The 21454-nt window shown below is 40.3% G+C and overlaps 1 protein-coding gene and 1 long non-coding RNA gene across 2 annotated transcripts in view; both read left to right on the top strand.

The window, feature by feature from the left end:
- The first annotated feature begins 6333 nt into the window (after nt 1-6333).
- LOC121136692 lies at nt 6334-15763 on the top strand. Its single transcript, XR_005873747.1, has 3 exons — nt 6334-6505; nt 12337-12448; nt 15411-15763. It is a non-coding gene; the product is annotated as an uncharacterized LOC121136692 (long non-coding RNA).
- Nucleotides 15764-17068: 1305 nt separating this feature from the next.
- Nucleotides 17069-21454, top strand: part of Dnah14 (dynein axonemal heavy chain 14) — a 184436-nt gene continuing 180050 nt past the window's right edge. The window contains 2 exon segments of the mRNA XM_040738878.1: nt 17069-17099; nt 17238-17384. Of these exon segments, the coding sequence (XP_040594812.1) occupies nt 17069-17099; nt 17238-17384 (178 nt within the window).

Below are 21454 nucleotides of genomic sequence, written 5' to 3'. Positions count from 1 at the left end.
AATTGGTTTTGACTGACAACTCTAGAACATTTCATCCAAACACAAAAGAATATACCTTCTTCTCAGCACCACATGGAACCTTCTAAAAATCAACCACACACTTGGCAAAATAGCAAACCTCAACAGGTACAAAAAAATTGGAATAACTCCATGTATTTTATCAGACCACTATGCTTTAAAGTTAGAATTCAACAACAACACAAATTGCAGAAATCCTACAAACTCATGGAAATTGAATAATGTGCAATTGCACCACTCCTGAGTAACAGAAGAAATAAAAAAAGAAATTAAAGACTTCCTAGAATTCAATGAGAATGAAGACACAACATACCCAAATTTATGGGACACTTTGAAAGTAGTGGTAAGAGGAAAGTTCACAGCACTAAGTATTCACATAAAGAAACTGGAGAATAGTCACACTAGAGAATTAACAGCACAGCTGAAAGCTCTAGGACAAAAAGAAGCAAAATCACCCAGGACGAGTAGATGCCAGGAAATATTCAAATTGGAGGCTGAACTCAATAAAGCAGAAACTAGGAAAACGATACAAAGAATCAATGTAAGGAAGAGTTGGTATCAACAAGATAGACAAAACTTTATCCAAACTCATGAAATGGCAGAATGTGAACATGCAAATTAACAAAATCAGAAATGAAAAGCAGGATATAACAATGGACACTGAAGAAATCCTGAGAATCATCAGGTCATACTTTGAAAACCCATACTCCACAAAATTCGAAAATTTAAAGGAAATGGACAACTTTCTGGATAGATATCACCTCCAAAATTAAATCAATAATAGATAAGAAATTTAAATAGACCTATAACCCCTAGGAACTAGGAACAATCATCAAAAGTCTCCCAACAAAAAAGCCCAGGGCCAGATGGCCTCAATACAGAATTCTACCAGAAATTAATAGATCACCTTATACCAATTCTCCTCAAAGTATTCCATGAAATAGAATCAGAAGGGTCTTTGTCAAACTCTTTTTACATGACTTCAATAACCTTGATCCCCAAGCCACACAAAGACACAACTAAGAAAGAGAACTTCAGACCAATATCCCTCATGAACATTGATGCACAAATACTCAATAAAATACTGGCAAATAGGATCCAAGAACACATCAGAAAACTCATCCACCATGATCAAGTAGGTCTCATCCCAGGGATGCAGAGATGGTTCAACATATGAAAATCCACCAATGTAATCCACCAATAAACAAGTTGAGAAACAAAAATCACATGATCATCTTACTTAATGCTGAAAAAGCCTTTGACAAAATCTAACACCCCTTCATGATAAAGGTCTTGGAGAGATCAGGGATAACAGGAACATACCTAAACATAATAAAAACTATATACAGCAAACCAACAGCCAACATCAAACTAAATGGAGAGAAACTCAAAGCAATTCCCTCTAAATGGAGTGAGGCTGTCCACTCTCTCCATACCTCTTCAATATTGTACTTGAAGTTCTAGCCAGAGCAATAAGACAACAACAGGAGATCAAGGGAATACAAATTGGAAAGGAAGAGGTCAAACTTTCACTATTTGCAGATGATATGATAGTTTACATAAGTGACCCAAAAAAACTCTACCAGGGAACTCCTACAGCTGATAAATATGTTCATCAAAGTGGCAGGATACAAGATCAACTCAAGAAATCAGTAGCCCTACTATATATAGATGATAAAAGGGCCGAGAAAGAAATCAGAGAAACATCACCTTTTACAATTGCCACAAACAACATAAAATACCTGGGGGTAACCCTAACCAAGTAAAAGACCTGTATCTCAAGAACTTTGAGTCTTTAAAGAAAGAAATTAAAGAAGACACCAGAAATGGAGAGATCTCCCATGCTCTTGGATAGGAAGGATCAACATAGTAAAAATGGCAATCGTGCCAAAAACAACCTACAGATTCAATGTTATCCCCATTGAAATCCCAGCACAATTCTTCACAGACCTTGAAAGAACAATTCTCAACTTTATATGGAAAAACAAAAGACCACCCTGTTCAACGAGGCAACATCTGGAGGCAGCACCATCCCTGACTTCAAGCTCTATTATAGAATCCTGAAAATAGCTTGGTATTGGCATAAAAATAGACAGGTAGACCAATGGAATTGAATAGAAATCCCTGATATTAACACACACACACACACATATGAACACTTGGCTTTTGACAAAGAAGCTAAAATTATACAATGGAAAAAAGAAGGCATCTTCAACAAATGGTGCTGGCATAACTGGATGCTGGCATGTAGAAGACTGCAGGTAGATCCATGTCTATCACCATGCACAAAATTTAAGTCCAAATGGATTAAAGACCAACATAAATCCAGTCACACTGAACCTGTTAGAAGAGAAAGTGGGAGGTACCCTTGAATGAATTCATACAGGAGACTGCTTCCTGAGCATAACACCAGTAGCACAGACACTGAGATCGACACTTAATGAATAGGACCTGCTGAAGCTGAGAAGCTTCTGCAAGGCAAAGGACACACTCAAAAAGACAAAAAGGCAGCCCACAGACTGGGAAAAGATATTCACTAATCCCACATCTGACAGAGGGCTGATCTACAAAATCTACAAAGAACTCAAGAAGCAAGTCTCCAAAGCACCAAAGGATCCAATTAGAAAAGTGGGCTACAGAACTAAATAGAGAATTCTCAATAGAGGAGACTAAAATGGCGGAGGAACACTTAAGAAAGTGCTAAACATCCCTAGCAATCAGGGAAATGCAAATCAAAACAACTCTGAGATATCATTTTACTCCTGTGAGAATGACTAAAATCAAAAACACCAATGACAGTTTATGCTGGAAAGAATGTGGAGAAAGGGGAACACTCCTCCACTGCTGGTGGGAGTGCCAACTCATACAGCCACTATGGAAATCAATATGGAGATTCCTCAGGAAAATGGGACTCATTCTACCACAAGACCCCGCAATTCCACTGTTAGGCATATACCCAAAAGAGGCAAATTCATACAACAAGGGCATCTGTTCCACTATGTTTATAGCAGCATTATTTGTAATAGCCAGAACCTGGAAGCAACCTAGATGCCCCTCAACTGAAGAGTAGATAGAGAAAATGTGGTACATTTACACAATGGAATACTATTCAGCAGAAAAAACAATGAAATCTTGAAATTTGCAGGCAAATGGATGGCACTAGAAGAAACCACCCTGAGTGAGGTAACCCAGTCACAAAAAGTCAAACATGGTATAACCTCACTCATATATAGATTTTAGACATGAATCAGGGAAGTGCCAGTCTACAATCCCACTGCCACAGAGGCAGGGAAACAAGAAGGACCCTAAGAGAGATATACATGGAACCCTAGAGAAGGTGGAAGGAGGCCAGATCTCCTGAGCAGATTGGGAGCACAGGGTGGAGGAGGGGAAAGGGAGCCAGGAAAAAGAGAGGGAGACAAGAGGAAGGGAGAGGAGGACATGGGGGAGCAGGAAAGTTGAGTTGGGGGAAAAATAGAGGAGAGCTGGATGAGAGATACCATAATAGAGGGAGCCATTCTATGTTTGCGGAGAGATCTGGCACTAGTGAGAATTCCAGAGATGTACAAGGATGACACCAACTGGCAAACTAAGCAGTAGTGGAGAGACTACTTTAAATGTCCCTCCCTAATAATGATTTTGATGCCTATCTTACATACCATCCTAGAACTTCCATCCAGTGACAGATGGAAGCAGAGGCAGACACCCACAGCTAAACACTGAACTGAACTCCTGGAACCCAGTGACAGAGAGGGAGGAGTGATGAGGAAAGGGGTCAAGACTGGGCTGGTGAATCCCACAGAAACAGCTGACCTGAACAAGGGGGAGATCTTGGACCCAAGACTTATGGTTGAGAGGCCAGCTTGGGGCTGACTCAGACCCCCTGAATGTGGGTGTCAGTGAGGTGACTCAGGCAATGTATGGGGTTTTTGGGTAGTAGATTAGTATTTATCCCTGGAACACAAATGGACTTTGGGGACCCAACCCACAATGAGGGATGCTTTCTCAATCTGGACACTTTGGGGAGGGCCTGGGCCCTCCCTGGAACGAAATGACAGACTCTAGATACCACTCATAGAGGCCCTTACCCTCCCTGGGGAATGGAGTGGGGATTGGGTGGGGGGGTTGGGGGAGCTGGGGGAGGGAGTGGGCGTGGAGGGAAGGGAGAGGGAGCTGGGACTAACATGGGAAGCAAGCTTGTTTCTAATTTAAATATATAATAAAAAGTGTAAAAAATAAAAAATAAAAATAAAAAGTTCTGTGTTTTATAAAAAAATATATTGATATTCTACCACCTGTTGATTGTGCCAGGTCTTCCTGCAGTGTTTTAAGAGTGGAGGATTGGGAAAGGCTGACTTACAGCTCTTCAGGTATTAATATTTCCAGAGAATAAGGAAACTCAATCGTACACGTGTGATTTTGTAGATAGTTGTTCTTGCCATTGGTGTAAATGAATAGTCTGTAAAGCCATAACACACACCGAGTTAGGATATACATGACTATGTTCCCATGGGCTTTGGTCAACACATTTGAATGACCTGATCCATATGTGCTTGTTTTACGTGTGTGTCTATTTAAACACATTTTATTTATATATTTGATCTATTAACTTTGAACTCACTACTAACTGTGATATCACACATGCTTGAGCGAAGCTTATCCAACACCATATTTTCCCCCTAAGCACATCATAACATTCTTGCATTTAGGACCACTCTAGAGTACTTTAGTACTATGATTCTGGGCCATTTGAGACAGTGCAATTGCCCCCTCCAAGGCTATAAATGTAAGGAAAAGAGCTCCAACTACGCTACAAGCAGGGGATTGGTCACTATATAAGAACTTAAACAAGAAGCCAGAGCTCTATTTGTCTTGTTTGCTTTTAGCTGGCACTGTGTGTGTGGCAAGCAACTGAAAATTTTCACTGTTTTGTGTCCTGCTTAGTTTTTACTGTCCTACTTGTTTAGAGATATCGCCACCCCCAGTGGACTGGGCCGTCCTAAATCAACCATCAGTCAAAACAATCTCACAGACATTGTCACGGGTCAATCTGATGGAGGAAATTCTTCTTGAGCTTCTGTCTTCCCATTTGACTTTTGGTTGTGTCAAGTTGACAACCACTAAGACAGAGTCTTTATAGATTTTACCACTTGTGCACAACTCCAGGATAGAGTTCTAAGTGAATGAGGGCTTGTTTTTCTCTTGTAAAGTAGATGAAGGGAGATTTAGTAAGGAGGGCTTGCAACAGTAAATCATCATGCTGTTAGTCAAGGGTACCTAGGAAGATCTAAATCCATGATAGGAATCTTTTGTTTTGGTTTTTTTTCAAGACAGGGTTTCTCTGTGGCTTTAGAGACTGTCCTGGAACTTGCTCTGTAGACCAGGCCGGTCTTGAGCCCACAGAGATCCTCCTGCCTCTGCCTCCCGAGTGCTGGGATTAAAGGTGTGCTCCACCACCTGGCTAGATATGATTGACGCACAACATTTTAAAAATAATATTCCCTTTGAAAGTGATGTTACCTTACCTCTAACTCCTAAACCCTCTTATCAAATAACTTCCCAAAGATTCAAAACTCACCATCAAATGTTATTGTGACATATTTAGCATGATCATGTCCTCAGTCATATGAGTATAAAAAATCGAAAGCTGATTATTTCCCCCATCAGTCATCCATCTTATAGACCCCAACATATCTCTGTGTTGTTTCTCTGTCGTTGTCCCTATCAACAAATATGAAGAAGGGACCCATGCGTTTTGAGTGCCTACAGCCATGCCTGGCACATAGTAAATCCTCAATAAACAGCATAGGATAACCGGTAAAATTGCATACGACATGTAAATGAGTATTCTCATATATATGTAATCTTTTTATCTTGGAATTCCTATACCTCTTGGGTCCACTTCATTGTGTGTGCATTGCCTTTTATTAATTTCTTCAGGCTGTTTTGTTTCGCTTAACATAGGGTCTCACTAATGTACCCCAGGCTGGGGTAAAGATTTGTGATACTCTCCTTAGCCTCATGAAATTTACAGGTATAGACACCAGGCTTGGCAATAACATGTTTTTAACAGTAAATCATGTTCACAGGCTGTGGAAATAAAAAAAAAAATAAAAAAGGAAAGTCCCCTCTTTCAAACTCTCGGATTCTCCTATTCACAGTCATAGGTCTCTCCACGCAGGGTTGCAGGAGGTCTAATCTGCAATGAGACTGATCCACCGGGGCCAGCTTGGGCACTTCCGGTACCCACCCAGCCCCGCGTCTGCCCCAGCTCCTGCCCTGGGCAACCACTGCGTGAGCTGCCTCCAGGCCTGCAGCTCCTTAGACCTTGGCTCGCTGAGGCACGAGGCACTTGACCGTTAGCGAGATGGGGTTGGAGCTGTAGGCTCTGACCCTTGGGCCTGGGTGCTTCTGGGGCGTGTGGTGCTGAGGCAAGGAGGAGGAGGAGAGGGAGGAGACGGAAGCCTTGATTCCCACAGCACCCAAGGTAATCGAGCATGTGAACTGGTCCCTGTTGTGCCAGGACCCCTGGGAATGTTCCCACAGGTGTCCTGTCCTCCTCAAAGCAGAAGGTTCCGAGTTGCAACTGATCATCCAGGCGGTAGGGAACCATTCCCAGACCGAGATTTTAAAGTTAGTTTTTTTTTTTTTCCGGTCATAAGATGTTTATACTCTGCGTAGTCTTACCGCTGTTTGATACCATCATGCACCCGCTTGTTTGTTCTAGTTTGCATCTCTGATACTGAGTTACATCTACCAAAAGTAACTTGGGAAAGGAAGGGAGGGGTTCATTTGGCTTACATATCGTAGTCCCCGATGGCGAGACACCGAGGCAGGAGGCTGCAGGAAGGGACTGAAGCAGAGACCATGGAGCAACCCTGGCTTGCCCCTCAAGGCTTGTTTTTCCTTTCTGTTGCAGCCCGATGGCTCTGCTCAATGGTCACCAGCCTCCTGCATGCCCCACACAAGGGTCCCAGGGCAGTCCTATGGGAGGAGCTCCTCCGAGATTTCCTCCTCCCTGGCTGTCAAGTTCACAACTGAAATGAGGCTCAGCGCTACAGTCCTAAGACTCACAGTTGCTTGACTCAGTTCTGTAGTTAATAAATTTAATACACCATTACTTTCTTCATTGCCAAGTTTTCCCCCTTCTGATATATTTTACAAGACAGGTTTTTTGCGATGTCTTTTCTGAGTTTTACTTGTTTGAAAAATGTTACAATATTGCATACATGAAAATTTGGCTCTGTATAAAATTCTTAAGTTGTTGTTCCTTGAAGAAATGTTCTGACATTTAAATGTTGCCATGGAGATGCATGATAAGTTTTATACTTGTGTGATCAAAATCAGGGGAAAATATCATTTTACACTTTGATTAATACCAAGACTAAGCAACATATTTCTTTTGCTTATTAAATATTTAGTGAGTTTGCTGAGAGCATAAATAGGTGTCACTCCAAAGTCAAAGCAGTTGGAGTAGCACACTGCTTTGCTGAAGGAGTTGGCAAATGATAGTCCCCAGGCAGCCTGTGTGTGTGGTAGCCCCCAGGCAGCCTGTGGCCTGCACCTCCATTTGTGTGACACTCTTCAAAGTGACAGTGAATATTTTGCAGCTCATTTGGTGACCAGTGTCACTAATTGTGAATCCTAGTTAAATGAAATGCTATCCCCTTTACATTAGCAGGACTATATTAAGAATATGTAAAACAAAAGAAGAAACTGGGGGTTGGTGGCCATGTTATTAATCCCAGGATGCAGGAGGCAAAGGTAGGTGAATTTCTGTGACTTCAAGACCAGCCAGGACTACATAGTGTGACCTTGTTTAAAAACAAACAAACAAACAAAACAAAAACAAAAAACTGTACTCAATTGTTATAATTTGTTACATTTTTATCAATAAGAAACTCCTTTCTTTTTCTTTTATGAGTACTTGAATAATATACCTAGTTTCATCTTTTTACCCACAAAGCTGAAAAATATTGCCTTTGGTTTGTTTCTGGAAAACTTACCAATCCTTGCTCTGTTACAAATGCAGAATAACTTTGGTTCAGGGAGGATTTTAACCCAGGCCCTGTCTCAATTTGAGGAGTCTCTCCATTTTACCTCAAGCTGTGGCCCTGACATGGACTCCTTAAGTCCTCGACTGCAGACGGTGGCCCTTCTGTGTGAATCTTGGTACTTTTTAGATCTCAACTGAACTTTTTGTGATCCCCCACCATGTTTAGTCACTACATGGACTGTCCTGTATTGGCACTGTGGATCTGTTGATGCTTGATGCTCTGTTGGCATCTCTAGCATTCCTGCCCAGTAAGGGTAGAGAGAAGCCTTTTTCTTGTCTGCCGCTTTGGTTTTTCCTCACCAGTCGCCTGGGCTCTGCCGCACTGTATTAATTATGAAGCTGTTGGCCTTGCTTGTTTCTTACTGGCTAGCTCTGACTTAAGTATTTATCCCATAATTGTTAATCTAAGTATTTCTCTTACCAGAGAAAAGTTTCTGGGCTTCTTATCCCTATGGCAGTTACATCTCGACTCTCTGTGTTTCTCCTACCCAGAGTCCTCCTGGACTCCTAGTCCCACCTATGTTGCTGCCCTATTGACCAACAGTGCTTTATTGACATATACATAGGACTTCCACATCATCTCCTTTTTTCTGTCTAAACAAAAAGAAAGGTCTTAACTTTAACATAGTCAAATTATATATAACAGGACAGCTATCAAGCAAGAACACAGTTGCAATACTTGGTCTATCAACATTCAGTAAGATTTAAAGAAAATATTATCCATCCTATCCTTGTGAGTCCAAAGTTCTATATGTAGCTTATCTTTGATCAGAACTAAGGAAAACTATAACTATAACTATCTGTCTTCAACTCCATCAAAGACCACAGAAGGATAACATATAAACACTAGGACTGACAGAGACATCTTGCTGCCTGGATAGTCACCTGAAGTTCCTCTGTAATGTTGGGGCATCCATCTTCAGCCCATAGGCCACAGTGTGTCTGAATGACTTTTCAGCAAAGCAGGAAATTTCAAACTGTCCATCTGCATTGGCAATTTGTCAGTCATTTTTCTGTGTCCTGTAGAAAGTCTCGTAGACTCTTCCATGAAGCAGGAACCCTGAAGGACTGTTTGAGTTCAGCAGTCACTTTCCTGTGGGTCCTGCATGTCCAGATTATACATCAACAGTCAAGCAGTCTAGGCAAGAGCAGTTTCTTGCCCAAATGGCTAATCTTGCCATGTTGAAAGCAAACTCCATAACGAGTTTCTTCGATGCCCATCTCATACGTAATTGGTGCTGCCAGGAGCAGACATTTCTCATTGTCAAGAAAAACCCTAAACCATTTTAAATGCCATTTTCTGAAGGTCTTTGAAAGGTTTGAAGACTGTCTATCTATCTCAAATATATCTCTGTATATCTAGAAAGCCTAACTAACCTAACTATAAGTTCTGACTATTATAAGTAACTATCTATAGTCTGTATTTAATTATGCATTAAGTTTTAAAAGATCAGTATAAGCACAATACTTAATCAAAAGGAGAAATATGAGCATCACAAAATTGACCTTGAATTTGTATCAATAAATGAAAAACCATACCAATACAAAGTACTCATTTACATACCATAATCCCCTTTTTCCTTTAAAAAGAGATTTGTTGTGATCATTAACCAATTATAAACAACCCCATTCAAATGAAAACAAAGATTTATAAACAATATGGGGATTTGGACGTCACTCATTCCAAACTGCTTCGTGCTGGATGGGGGCGCTGTTCATACCATGGGGATCATGACAAAACTCAGAAACCTGTATAAGTCCTTATTTTAGGGTCTGTAAAGCTCCATAATCTCAGCTGTTTTAGATGTTGAATCACTTGGGCCATTGCTTCCGGGGGTCTTGGTTCATCAAACCACAAAAGCCTAGAAGGAATCCACAGCTTTCCATTTTCTGTAGAAACATAAACAAAAACTCTTTTCCAAAGTAACATATCTTTATACTTAAATTTTGAAGTCAAGGCATTTTCAAAAGATATAAGTTGAATTAATTCAGCAGCATTTATAATCAAGTGTACTTCAGTAGTTGTTCCTTCCTTAGCAATAAAAAAACTGAAAAACACAATAGCGTATAGTATCCAGACTTTCTGTGTATTTTCCATCTTTATGTGGCATATTTATTTATCTATTATTACTTTATTTCTTTTACTTTTATTTCTTTATTTATTTCTCCGAGGCAGAGTTTCTCTTTGGAAATCTGCCTGCCTCTGCCTCTGCAGCAAATCCTACCGGCTTGTGCCACCACATCCGACTTCTCGTTCTTTTTCTCTCTTAATTCTATGTATATTTTTAAACACACTGTAAACCTTTAGAGGTTTTTCTTAATCCAAGTCTGACTTTACTGTAAATCTTTATGTTTTTCTGGCCACGTGTCTTATCTGTTAAAACCGCGGCTGTTTAAACTGCAGTTTTTCCAAGATGGCGGCGTAAGTGTGATTCCAGCTCACTGTCTCAGTCTATGCTGACATCCAGCAAAAGCTGCTGGCTTGGAGATGTGGTCACTGCCACTTCCAGCTGTATGTACACACCTTTCAATCGTTAGCAGAGCCTCTTAAAAGAACCTTGATGGTTTTTTGTTTGTTTGTTTTATGCTGAGTCAGGAAGACTCCCTTAAGCGAGCTGCGGTGTGAGTCTCTGCTTGTCCCTAGCAAAACAGAGCCCACCTGAGAAAAATGCTGCTATAAGAACCCATGCTTTTCTCCGTTCTTTTGTTTCTAAAATTCCTTTAAAGCTTTTGTCGTTCTACGTGGAAATTCATGATCCCACTCCTGATCACCATTGTAAAGAGAGGCTTTTCCTTGACAGCTGCTTTGATTTTTCTCCGCCAGTCGCCTGGCCTCTGCGGCACTGTAGTCCCCAAATAACACACAAGACACTATTAATTATGAAGCTGTTGGCCTTGCTTGTTTCTTACTGGCTAGCTCTGACTTAAGTATTTATCCCATAATTGTTAATCTAAGTATTTCTCTTACCAGAGAAAAGTTCCGGACATCTTATTTCTCTGGCAGGCTATATCGTGACTCCCTGTGTTTCTCCTACCCAGAGTCCTCCTGGACTCCTAGTCCCACCTATATTGCTTCCCTATTGGCCAACAGTGCTTTATTGACATATACACAGGACTTCCCCCATAAAGTGAGGACTACTCCTGCCTTACCTGATTTACCTACAGCACAGTTTGTTAGCTAAGGTCTTTTCTATCTTATAATGGTTTCTAGGCCGAAATTCTTACCGTTAGTTACTTACTTCCATAGTCATCACTTTCTGTGTTAGACTTTCCCATCAAAAAGACAAACCCTGTTTCCTCCCTCCCTGCTCCGTGTGTGTGTGTATGTGTGTGGTATATGTGTATGTGTCTTGTGATGTATGTGTACGTATATGTGTGTATGTGTGTATACATGTGTGCATGTGTTTATGTATGTGTGTGGTATATGTGTATGTATGAGTGTATATGTGTGTGTATGACTGTGTGTGTGTATAAGTGGTGTGGTGTGTATATGTGTGTGTATGGTGTGTGTATGTATGTGTGGTGTGTATGGGTGTGTATGGTATGTGTATGCATGTATATGTGTGTGGGATGTATGTGAGGGGTGTGTGTATGTGTGTATGATTGTATATGTATGTGTGTGTATGTATGTATATATGTGTGTGGTATATGTCTGTGGTGTGTATGTATGTATATGTGTGTGTGGTATGTGTATGTGTGTGTGTGGTGTGTGTGTGTGTGTGTGTGTGGTGTATGTTATACAAACTAAATGCATGTTCCTCCACTGAGCTACTTGCATATTCAGCACAAGATTTCACATTCCATCCTTCTGTTTTCCTGCTATCTGTGGCTGAATGGTAGTATCTGGAAGTGACCTTTTGGTCTTTTGTAAATTCTGAAATTATTTCAGTAGTTTGAGCTACTGTTGTGTTGATTTTCATAAGGTCTTTTTGAAGACCTCCAGAAAGGAAGTTATCCTAAGACTTATAATTGTTTGCACAAATGTGATGAAAACTGAAGTTGGGGTGTAAATGAACCCACCAGCATAGGAAAGGACAAGTGGCCTCAGAGAGGAATCTAGGGGATCTAGAAATTTATCACTAAGGGTAACAAGCTTAGTGCACATCTGGGCACTATACTGTATTCAAGAAATGTTCACACAGTTTGGGATATTATGCTAAGCCTACTGAGAAGTTGCCAACTATATCTACAGTTTTGAATATCAATACAAATCGTTCTCAACTTGTCTTATATTAAAAATGCAACATGATTATGTTTTTCAGAGTCAGTTATTTCATAGTTTCACATAAAAAACTAGATGGAGACATCTGTACCCATTGATCTGACAGTTCAAAAACCACATGTGGACAAGAAAGAACGCAAGCCAAGACAAAGGTAAAAATAAAATATACTAAAATGAGGTTTGTTTGTATTTTTCTAAAGTAAAATTTCAACAGTACAGCTCCCAGGATGCCGTGGGGGCATGTAGCTCAGGTGATAGAGTGCTTGCTTCTCTATCATGCTTGAAACCCTGGCTCAGGCCCCAGCATTAACCTGACATGGGACACATGACCATTAATTCATTCCAATACTCTGGAGGTAGAGGCAGAACGATCAGAACTTCAAGACTATTTTTAGTTGCATATTGGGTTTAAGTAGTCTAGTCTAGGCCGCATTAGATTCACTTCAAAAACAGCCAACCTTAAATGTTAGGTGTGGGGAGGACAGTGGGGGGAAATGAGAACAAGATATAATGACACATGTGCATGAAAATGCCATGATAAAATCCATTAGCTTGTCCTCTAACTTAAAAGTCAATTTTAAAATGTCATGTGAAGATTTATGGAGGGTTCTGGAGTTCAGAAAACTTTGGAGTGACCCAAGTAACACCATCTAGGGTTGATCTTACCCTGAGTTCACCTTGTGCCTGCTCAGGTGTTCTTTCAGCCCTAGCCCACTGCTGAATATTAATTAAATTATTAAAGATAAGCAATGCGTGGCCTTGAGGAAGGTTTCATAACATGAGGGAAATTCTAACAAAGCAAAGAAGTGTGGAAGGAACAGACTACATAAAATTGACATAAAAGTTCAGCAGCAATCTCAAAGCTCTCATAAGACAAGCTGAGAAATAGTCAACTTTTAGAAATTAAAAATACCCAACATTTTTAGAAATGGAAATAACGCTTGGAAATTAAAATATAATATCAAGCTAGGGCATGGAGGTACATACCTTAATCCCAGCACTCAGGAGGCAGAGGCAGAAGGACCTAAATAAATAAAGTAAAAACAAAGTATCAGAAATATAGTAGAGGTAGGAAAAATAGGATTGGAAGGGGAATGCATAGTTAACAAAATAAAATAGTCTCAACAAATCTAAAGTATGTTTCTAATAATAACAAATAAACAAGACAAAAGATATGTACAATCTGAAAGGAAACTAGTTTAAAGTAATTTTGAAAATGTCAAACTGGATACAGCTAAAATGCATGTTGTGGAAACATCCTGAAAAGCATAAGAACATACCAGTAGATGAAAAAGAAAAGGATGGGAGAACATGTAAGACAAAGACATTATTGAAGTATCAAGAGGAAATACTATCTGCCAGTCAAGACATCTCTAAAGTAAAAGCATAAGCAAAGGTGAAAAGCTTGAGTTTATGGTTAAAACATTTATGCTTAGAATATTCACATCAAAGCCAGGCACAGTGGTGTGTGCCTGTCATCCCAGTGCTTGGGAGGCAGAAACAGGAGGATTGCCACCAAATTGAGGCCAGCCCAGTCTGCATAGTGACTCAGTCTCAAAATACCACACACACACACACACACACACACACACACACACACACACACACACACACACCCCAATTATGTTGGCAACAACTGTTCCAAATAGGTCTATTTGAAGCAAAAAATGACAAAATAAAGGAAAAAAATCAACATTTACCATTTAAATAAGTCACTCCCCTTAACTGACAGATCAGGCATCAAAGCTACTGATAATATAGAAGATAGAAACAACCAATTTAGTATCCTGATTTTAAGTAGATGGAGACACAGAAAGGGTTAGTTGTCCCCAACAACTGCAGGATACAAATTCTCTACCACTTTGTGTGAAACAATTACAAAATGAGCATAGAAAGTCATACAACCCTTTTAACAAAGTTTTAAAATTTTAGTAAACATGATACAGTAATTACATTGTATGTCAGGAACAAGTTAACTAGGAAAACCCCCAATTAGAAATTACTCATTAAAAAAACATTCTTCTGAAAATAAAATCCAAAACCATCTTGTGAGGGAAACGGTGGAGGTACTAATTAATGGTCCTCTGACGGTTGTATATTCATAAGGCAGGGTGAGTGGGTGGGATCAGAGCCATACCCTTATACTGTTCTTTCATGAATTAAGGCATGGATTAAAAGACTGTGAAAAGCAAAACTTTAAAACCATTAGGAAAACATGTAAGAGTTTTGTAATCATCTTGGGTAAGGATAGAGTTCCTAAAAATTCAAAACAAACCATAAAGGTCAAGATAAGTCAGTTCTACTGAAGCCAAGAACTTTGTTACAGTATTTTTAAAAATGTGAACGTCCAACTCCGCTGTATAAAGAGACCAAGGATTACTGTTCAAAGTTCAAAAATAATAGACAAAAGGTTCCAGGCAGATGTTCCGATGAAGAGGCAACATTTAAAGACATTTCTAACAAAATGGGGACTCACGGAGTGCTCAGGGGGAAAGGCTATAGAAATACCTGATAACATGCCCATAAGTAAGCTCACAGGAGCTTTCTTCCTTGTGTTACATTTCTGTTTAATATGACAATAGACCCATTTCCACCCAAATGTGAGAAATAGGTTTATAAGGTTTCACTGAACCCCAAATTTCTTCTGTCTTATAAGTTTGTCTACTGCAAAAGTCAGTTGTAGTCACTGATTTTGGATTCTAGCATAAGGTCTTTTCCAACATTTATAATCAATTTGGATGGGCTATTTGTTGTTCTCTTCACGGAATTTCAGGTAACTTTCTCCGGCACTAACCTAATAGGTGGCAGAGAAAATGCAGTCAAGTTTTAAACTTTCAATAATAATGTATAATATTTATTATTTTGCGCTGAAACCTGTTAGACCCATTCAGCATTAATTATTTTTATGTAAATGTTTCAGTTTTGCATTTCAAACAGCTAACAAAACACTGCTTGAGAGGGCAGATGTATTGCAGTTATAGAGCACGAAGCAAATATTAATCTTGTTACAGTGTTAGCCATGTCATCTGTTAACCTATGTTAGTTACAGCTGTGGGGTTTGAGATAGTGTACAGACATTCTTCTTATTGTTGTTATTTTTCTTTGACATCTTAGACGTTTAAGACCTAACGATCAAAGCAGCAAAGATGGTACGCCACCAGAGAGCCAATCGGCTGACGTCACGGCAAAGCGAAGCTCATCCGGGTCCTTGAAATCAGAGGGAGCAGAGGGGATCTACCAAGATTACTACCCAGGCATGGCGTTTATACAGTCTTTCAAAATAGGAGCTTTGATGTCTATAATCCCGTAAGGCATAGCAGGTAGAAATGCCTCCAACTGTATTCTTAAAGGCATCATAATTTAAATACTGATACAGATAATGATAATGATAAAATAACAGGAATGCCCCCAGTACCACCAAGAATGCCTGACATCTCTAACCTCTTTATAATGTGATCATTGTGAATTATAAGACCTTAAAATGCATCAGTATTTTCTTAGGTCTTCACTTATTTCTGGTTGATTTATCATACATACACAGATACACACACACACACACACACACACACACACACACACACACACACGCACGCACTGGCCCATGACCACTAGTGTCGTGATGGTTCTATATGCCTCCCTTTTAAGTCTTCCTTTGTCTTTGTTCAAACTCTACCACATCCAGGGTGTCTCTGTGGAGCCAAAGTTACAAGCTAACTGAGGGACCAAGAAATTGGATTCCAGTGAAATGTTGGAGTGTATGATGTAGCAAAACGCCAGGAACTTCAAAGGAGTAGGATTTTATTTTTATTTTTACAGGGTACAAATTGTTTTGGAAGTGGTGAGTGGTGAGTGATAAGGAAAACAAACCCACTTTCCAATCTGGGCTCTGTGGAGCATGAGACTATAAACAGCGGCCATTTGAGAGTGTGTCCTTAGGGAATAACCACGTTGTACAACTCTGTCTCCTACAACCAGTCCAGGAAAACCAACATTCTCTTGTTGACCATCGCCTGAGCGATGATTTTGCTGTTTTGTGGTTCTCTCCTCCTTAGCTTCTTACTCCAAAGTTCAAAATCTCACCATCTCTCAACATTTGCAAAGGATGAACCTATGAGTTTCTTCTGGCAGACAAGGTGCCTCAAGTGGGACTAAGGGCTGCCATGGGACTTGATGACATGTACTGGTCTCAACTACACTCATTTGTTTTGTTGGCAGTTAAGGCGTTTTGTCACCAACTAGGTTGTAGCTTTGCCCCATAAATATTTCGTTAAATGTGAACAAACAAATAAAATTGCTTCTAAAGAGTCCTATTGTCAGTAATTTCCCCGTCTTCTGTCTGTAGCCCACCAGTTAGGTAGGCCATAGAAGTATGAGCAATGCCCTTTTTATTCGTCTGCATTGGTTGTTAAATATATTCTGTGCTAGTCCCAAGTTAAAGTTAATTAAGAGATTTACGTCTGATGAGTATTCATGCATACTCTAAAGATATGTTATCATCATAAAATGGCCAAGCAGAGGACAGTCACCTTAGCAAGGACTTTAATGGTGGTAACTAATGCCATCCTTACTAGTGTCTTTGGTTCTGACTTTAATAATAGTGGGGTGTGGATGATGGAAAGGATGAGATCATTCTGAGAAATTGTCACTGTCTTTAACCTCTATTCCAAGAGGCCCTCACACCTCCCTGGCAGATGCCCTCTAGGCAAGGGCAGCGACTATAACCCTCCCACCCTCTGCATCCTCATCTCAAAGGTGGAGAAGGGACAGCAGGCATGCAACCAGCAGAGGAAGGCAGCCAGAAGAGTATCACGTGGTCCTGAGAACCCAGGCACACTGGCACAGCATGTACTCTTAGTGCCGCATATGATAGCTTGGTATGTGAAACTACTGTGGCATTTCTAGAACTCATAGTAGATACTCAGTTCATGTTTTTTCTCACAGATTACCTTAAAGAAAGGTTCGGTCAACAATGTGCAGTGACTTCAAAATCAGTTTTCCCCGAGAGAAGGACATCAAAAGAAAAACAGGAACAAATTTCTACTAATATAAAACCGAAGAAAGTCCGGCTTCTATCATACGACAGGACAGGTACGCCACATTCGTGCACCAGCTTGTAGGAAGCAACACACACTTGCAAGCTTTTCCGTGCTTGTGTTGGACACTGACTTTGTGGAAAAGAAAAAGGCTGGTTGAGTCTTCCATGTTTGGTATCTTAAAGAATTGCTAATTTTTCAATTATTTTTGAAACTTACAAAACATTAAAATTAACAAGGTATTCGGTGATTATGTTTTTTTCATCTTTTTTATTTTTCAGTTTAAATTTAGACATGATTATGTTCTTACTGAAGATACTCTCAGATTATAGTTTTAGAACTCCATGCAAGATAAATTATAGCTTTGTTTTGTGCTTCCAGTAAATTTTATACGGGTGTATGTATGTGTGGGGGGAGAAGGGTTTATCACAGGGCCTTGCACATGCTTCACAAGTGCTCTACCACCTAGTTTGTATGTGTTATGTATGTATATGTATATGTATGTGTATGTGTGTGTATATATATATGTATGTGTATGTATATGTATGTATGTATATGTAGATTGTATATGTATGTGTATATATATATGTATGTATATGTAGGTGTATGTATGTGTATGTACATGTATGTATATATGTGTGTGTGTATGTGTGTATGTATATGTGTATATGTATATGTGTGCATGTATGTATGTATGTATATGTATGAGTATGTGCATGTATGTGTATGTGTGTATGTATATGTGTGCATGTGCATGTATGTATATGTATGAGTATGTGCATGTATGTGTATGTGTGTATGTATATGTGTGCATGTGCATGTATGTATATGTATGTGTATGTGTACCTGGTTAGATTTGAGATTTATATCTTTGTCTGATACAAAGATTTAAATGTCCAAATAGTTAAACATGTTTTCCCATGAACATTTTGACACTTTGTTTAAACTTGAAATCACTATTTTAATATCATGAGTTTTATAAAGGAAACTTTCCCGTTTCTTACTGGAACACCAGAGATCGATTTATCATCAGAATCCCTTATTCACACAGGAACATCCAGGTTTCTCGATATCTCAGCGGAAACCCCACATCCGTGCAGTATTCAGCTTCCCTTGAGTGCCGGGGGTCCTAGGACTTGTGCTGATCAGTAGAATGATGGACTGTCTTCTCCTGGGGATGGTGCACTGTGACAAACTTTATCTTGTTAGCAGACTTATTGTAGTCTCTCTTGCTGGGTTTAAGGAGACATTGGACACTTTTCATCTTAGTTCTGATGCTGTTTTATAAAATAGCACAAGTTCCATTTAATTCTTTTTTCCCTCAATATATGTTTTTTTTTATTGTCTTTTTTTTTCCAGTTTAAATTTAGATAAGAAACGAGGTTGCTTCACAAGTCAGTTCCAGGTCCCTCTCCCATTCCCTCCCCTCCTCCCGTGCCCTCCCCCAACCCCCCCCCCGTTATCCCCTCATTCCCCCAGGGAGGGTGAGGCCCTCCATGGGGGTGTCCATAGTCTGTCATTTCATATAGGGCAGGGCCTAGACCCTTCCCCAAGAGTTCAGGGTGCAAGTGCACCTCACATTGTTCTATGGGAGTCCAAAGTCAGTGTGTATACTTGGGATGGGTACTGATCTGCTGCCCAAGGCTCAATAGATTTCCTTGGCCTCCTCACTGACATCAAGATTCAGGGGGTCTTGATCAGTCCCATGCTGGATTCCCAGGCTGATGCCTGGGATTCAAGAGTTAACCTTTGTCTGGTCAGCTGTTTCTGGGGGTTAAACCAGCCCAGTCTTAATCCCTTTGATCATCAGTCCTCCCTCTCTGTTACTGGCTTTCTTGAGTTCAGCTCAGTACTTAACCAAGGGAGTCTGCCTCTTCTTCGATCAGCCACTAAATGAAGTTTCTGTTTCCTAGACTCTCTGGCCATAGGATTGTAGGCTGGCACTCCCCAGATCTATGTCTAAAATCCATATATGAGAGAGTACATGCCATGTTTCTCTTTTTGTGACTGGGTTACCTCACTCAGGATGGTTTCTTCTAGTGTCATCCATTTGCCTGCGAATCTCATGATTCCATTATTTTTTTCTGCTGAATAGTACTCCATTGTGTAGATGTACCACATTTTCTCTATCCACTCTTCGGGTGAGGGACATCTAGGTTGCTTCCAAGTTCTGGCTATTACAAATAAAGCTGCTATGAACATAGTGGAACAGACCTCTTTGTTGTATGAATGGGCATCTTTTGGATATATGCCTAAGAGTAGAGTTGCTGGGTCTTGTGGTAGGTCTATTCCCATTTTCTGAGGAATCTCCATACTGATTTCCAAAGTGGCTGAACCAGTTGGCACTCCCACCAGCAATGGAGGAGTGTCCCCCTTTCACCACATCCTCTCCAGCATAAATTGTCATTGGTGTTTTTGATTTTAGCCATTCTGACAGGAGTGAGATGGTATCTCAGAGTTGTTTTGATTTGCATTTCCCAGATGGCTAAGGATGTTGAGCACTTTCTCAAGTGCCTCTCAGCCATTTTAGACTCCTCTATTGAAAACTCTCTATTTAGTTCTGCAGCCCACTTTTTAATAGGGTCCTTTGGTGTTTTGGAGACTTGCTTCTTGAGTTCTTTGTAAATTTTGGAGATCAACCCTCTGTCAGATGTGGGATTAGTGAATATTTTTTCCCATTCTGTGGGCTGCCTTTTTGTCTTGCTGACTGTGTCCTTTGCCTTACAGAAGCTTCTCAGTTTCAGTAGGTCCCATTTATTAATTGTTGATCTCACTGTCTGTGCTACTGGTGTTATGTTCAGGAAGCTGTCTCCTGTACCAATTCGTTCAAGGGTACCACCCACTTTCTCTTCTAAGAGGTTCAGTGTGGCTGGATTTATGTTGAGGTCTTTGATCCATTTGGACTTAAGTTTTGTGCATGGCGATAAACATGGATCAATCCTCATTCTTCTACATGCCAGTCTCCAATTATGCCAGCACCATTTGTTGAAGATGCTTTCTTTATTCCATTGTATATTTTTAGCTTCTTTGTCAAAGATCAGATGTTCGTACGTGTGTGGGTTAATACCCGGGTTTTCAATTCGATTCCATTGGTCTACCTGTCTATTTTTGTGCCAATACCAAGCTGTTTTCAGGACTATAGCTCAGCAATATATGTTTTTATTTAAATTAGAAACATGAATGCTTCACATGTCAATCCCAGCTCCCTCTCCCACCCCTCCTCCCTTGTCCCTCCACTGGTCCCCTCTAACCCCCCACTCAATCCCCATATCATTCCCCAGGGAGAATAAGGCCCTCCTGGGGGAATCTCCAGAGTCTGTCATTTCATCCAGGGCAGGACCTAGGATGTTCCTGTGTGAATAAGGGGTTCTGATGATAAATTGATCTCTGGTGTTCCAGTAAGAAACGGGAAAGTTTCCTTTATAAAACTCATGATATTAAAATGGTGATTTCAAGTATAAAGAAAGTGTCAAAATGTTCATGGGAAAATGTGTCTAACTATTTGGACATGTAAATCTTTGTATCAGACAAAGATATAAATCTCAAATCTAACCAGGTGTGGTAGCGCAGACCTGTAATTCCAGAGGCTGAGAGAGCATCCCTCCATGTGGAATGGGCTCCCAAAGTTCATTCGTAGGCCATGGTAAACACTGATTTACTACCCAAGGCCCCAGTGATTTCTGAGGCCTCCTCACTGACACTACATTCATGGAGTCTGGATTAGTCCCTGTTGGCCTCTCAGCCATCAGCCATCAAGAGTCCCCCCTTGCCTGGTCAGCTGTCTTTGTTGGTTTCACCAGCATGGTCTTGACCCCTTTGCTCATCACTCCTCCATCTCTGTCACTGGGTTCCAGGAGTTTAGTTCAGTGTTTAGCTGTGGGTATCTGTCTCTGCTTCCATCAGTCACTGGATGAAGGTTCTAGGATGATGGCATATAAGGTTGTCATCAACCTTATCATCAAAGAGGGTCTATTAATGTAGTCTCTCCACTATTGCTTAGTTTGCCAGTTGGTGTTATCCTTGTACATTTCTGGAAATCTCACTAGTGTCAGCTCTCTCCTCAAACCTATAATGACTCGATCTATCCTTCTCTCCTCTATTCTTACCTCGACTCAACCTTCCTGC

Source organism: Mesocricetus auratus, unplaced genomic scaffold, assembly GCF_017639785.1.
Source record: "Mesocricetus auratus isolate SY011 unplaced genomic scaffold, BCM_Maur_2.0 Super-Scaffold_100676, whole genome shotgun sequence".
In the NCBI taxonomy this organism is placed as follows: Eukaryota; Metazoa; Chordata; class Mammalia; order Rodentia; family Cricetidae; genus Mesocricetus; species Mesocricetus auratus.
This window is presented reverse-complemented; position numbering and strand designations above follow the sequence as displayed.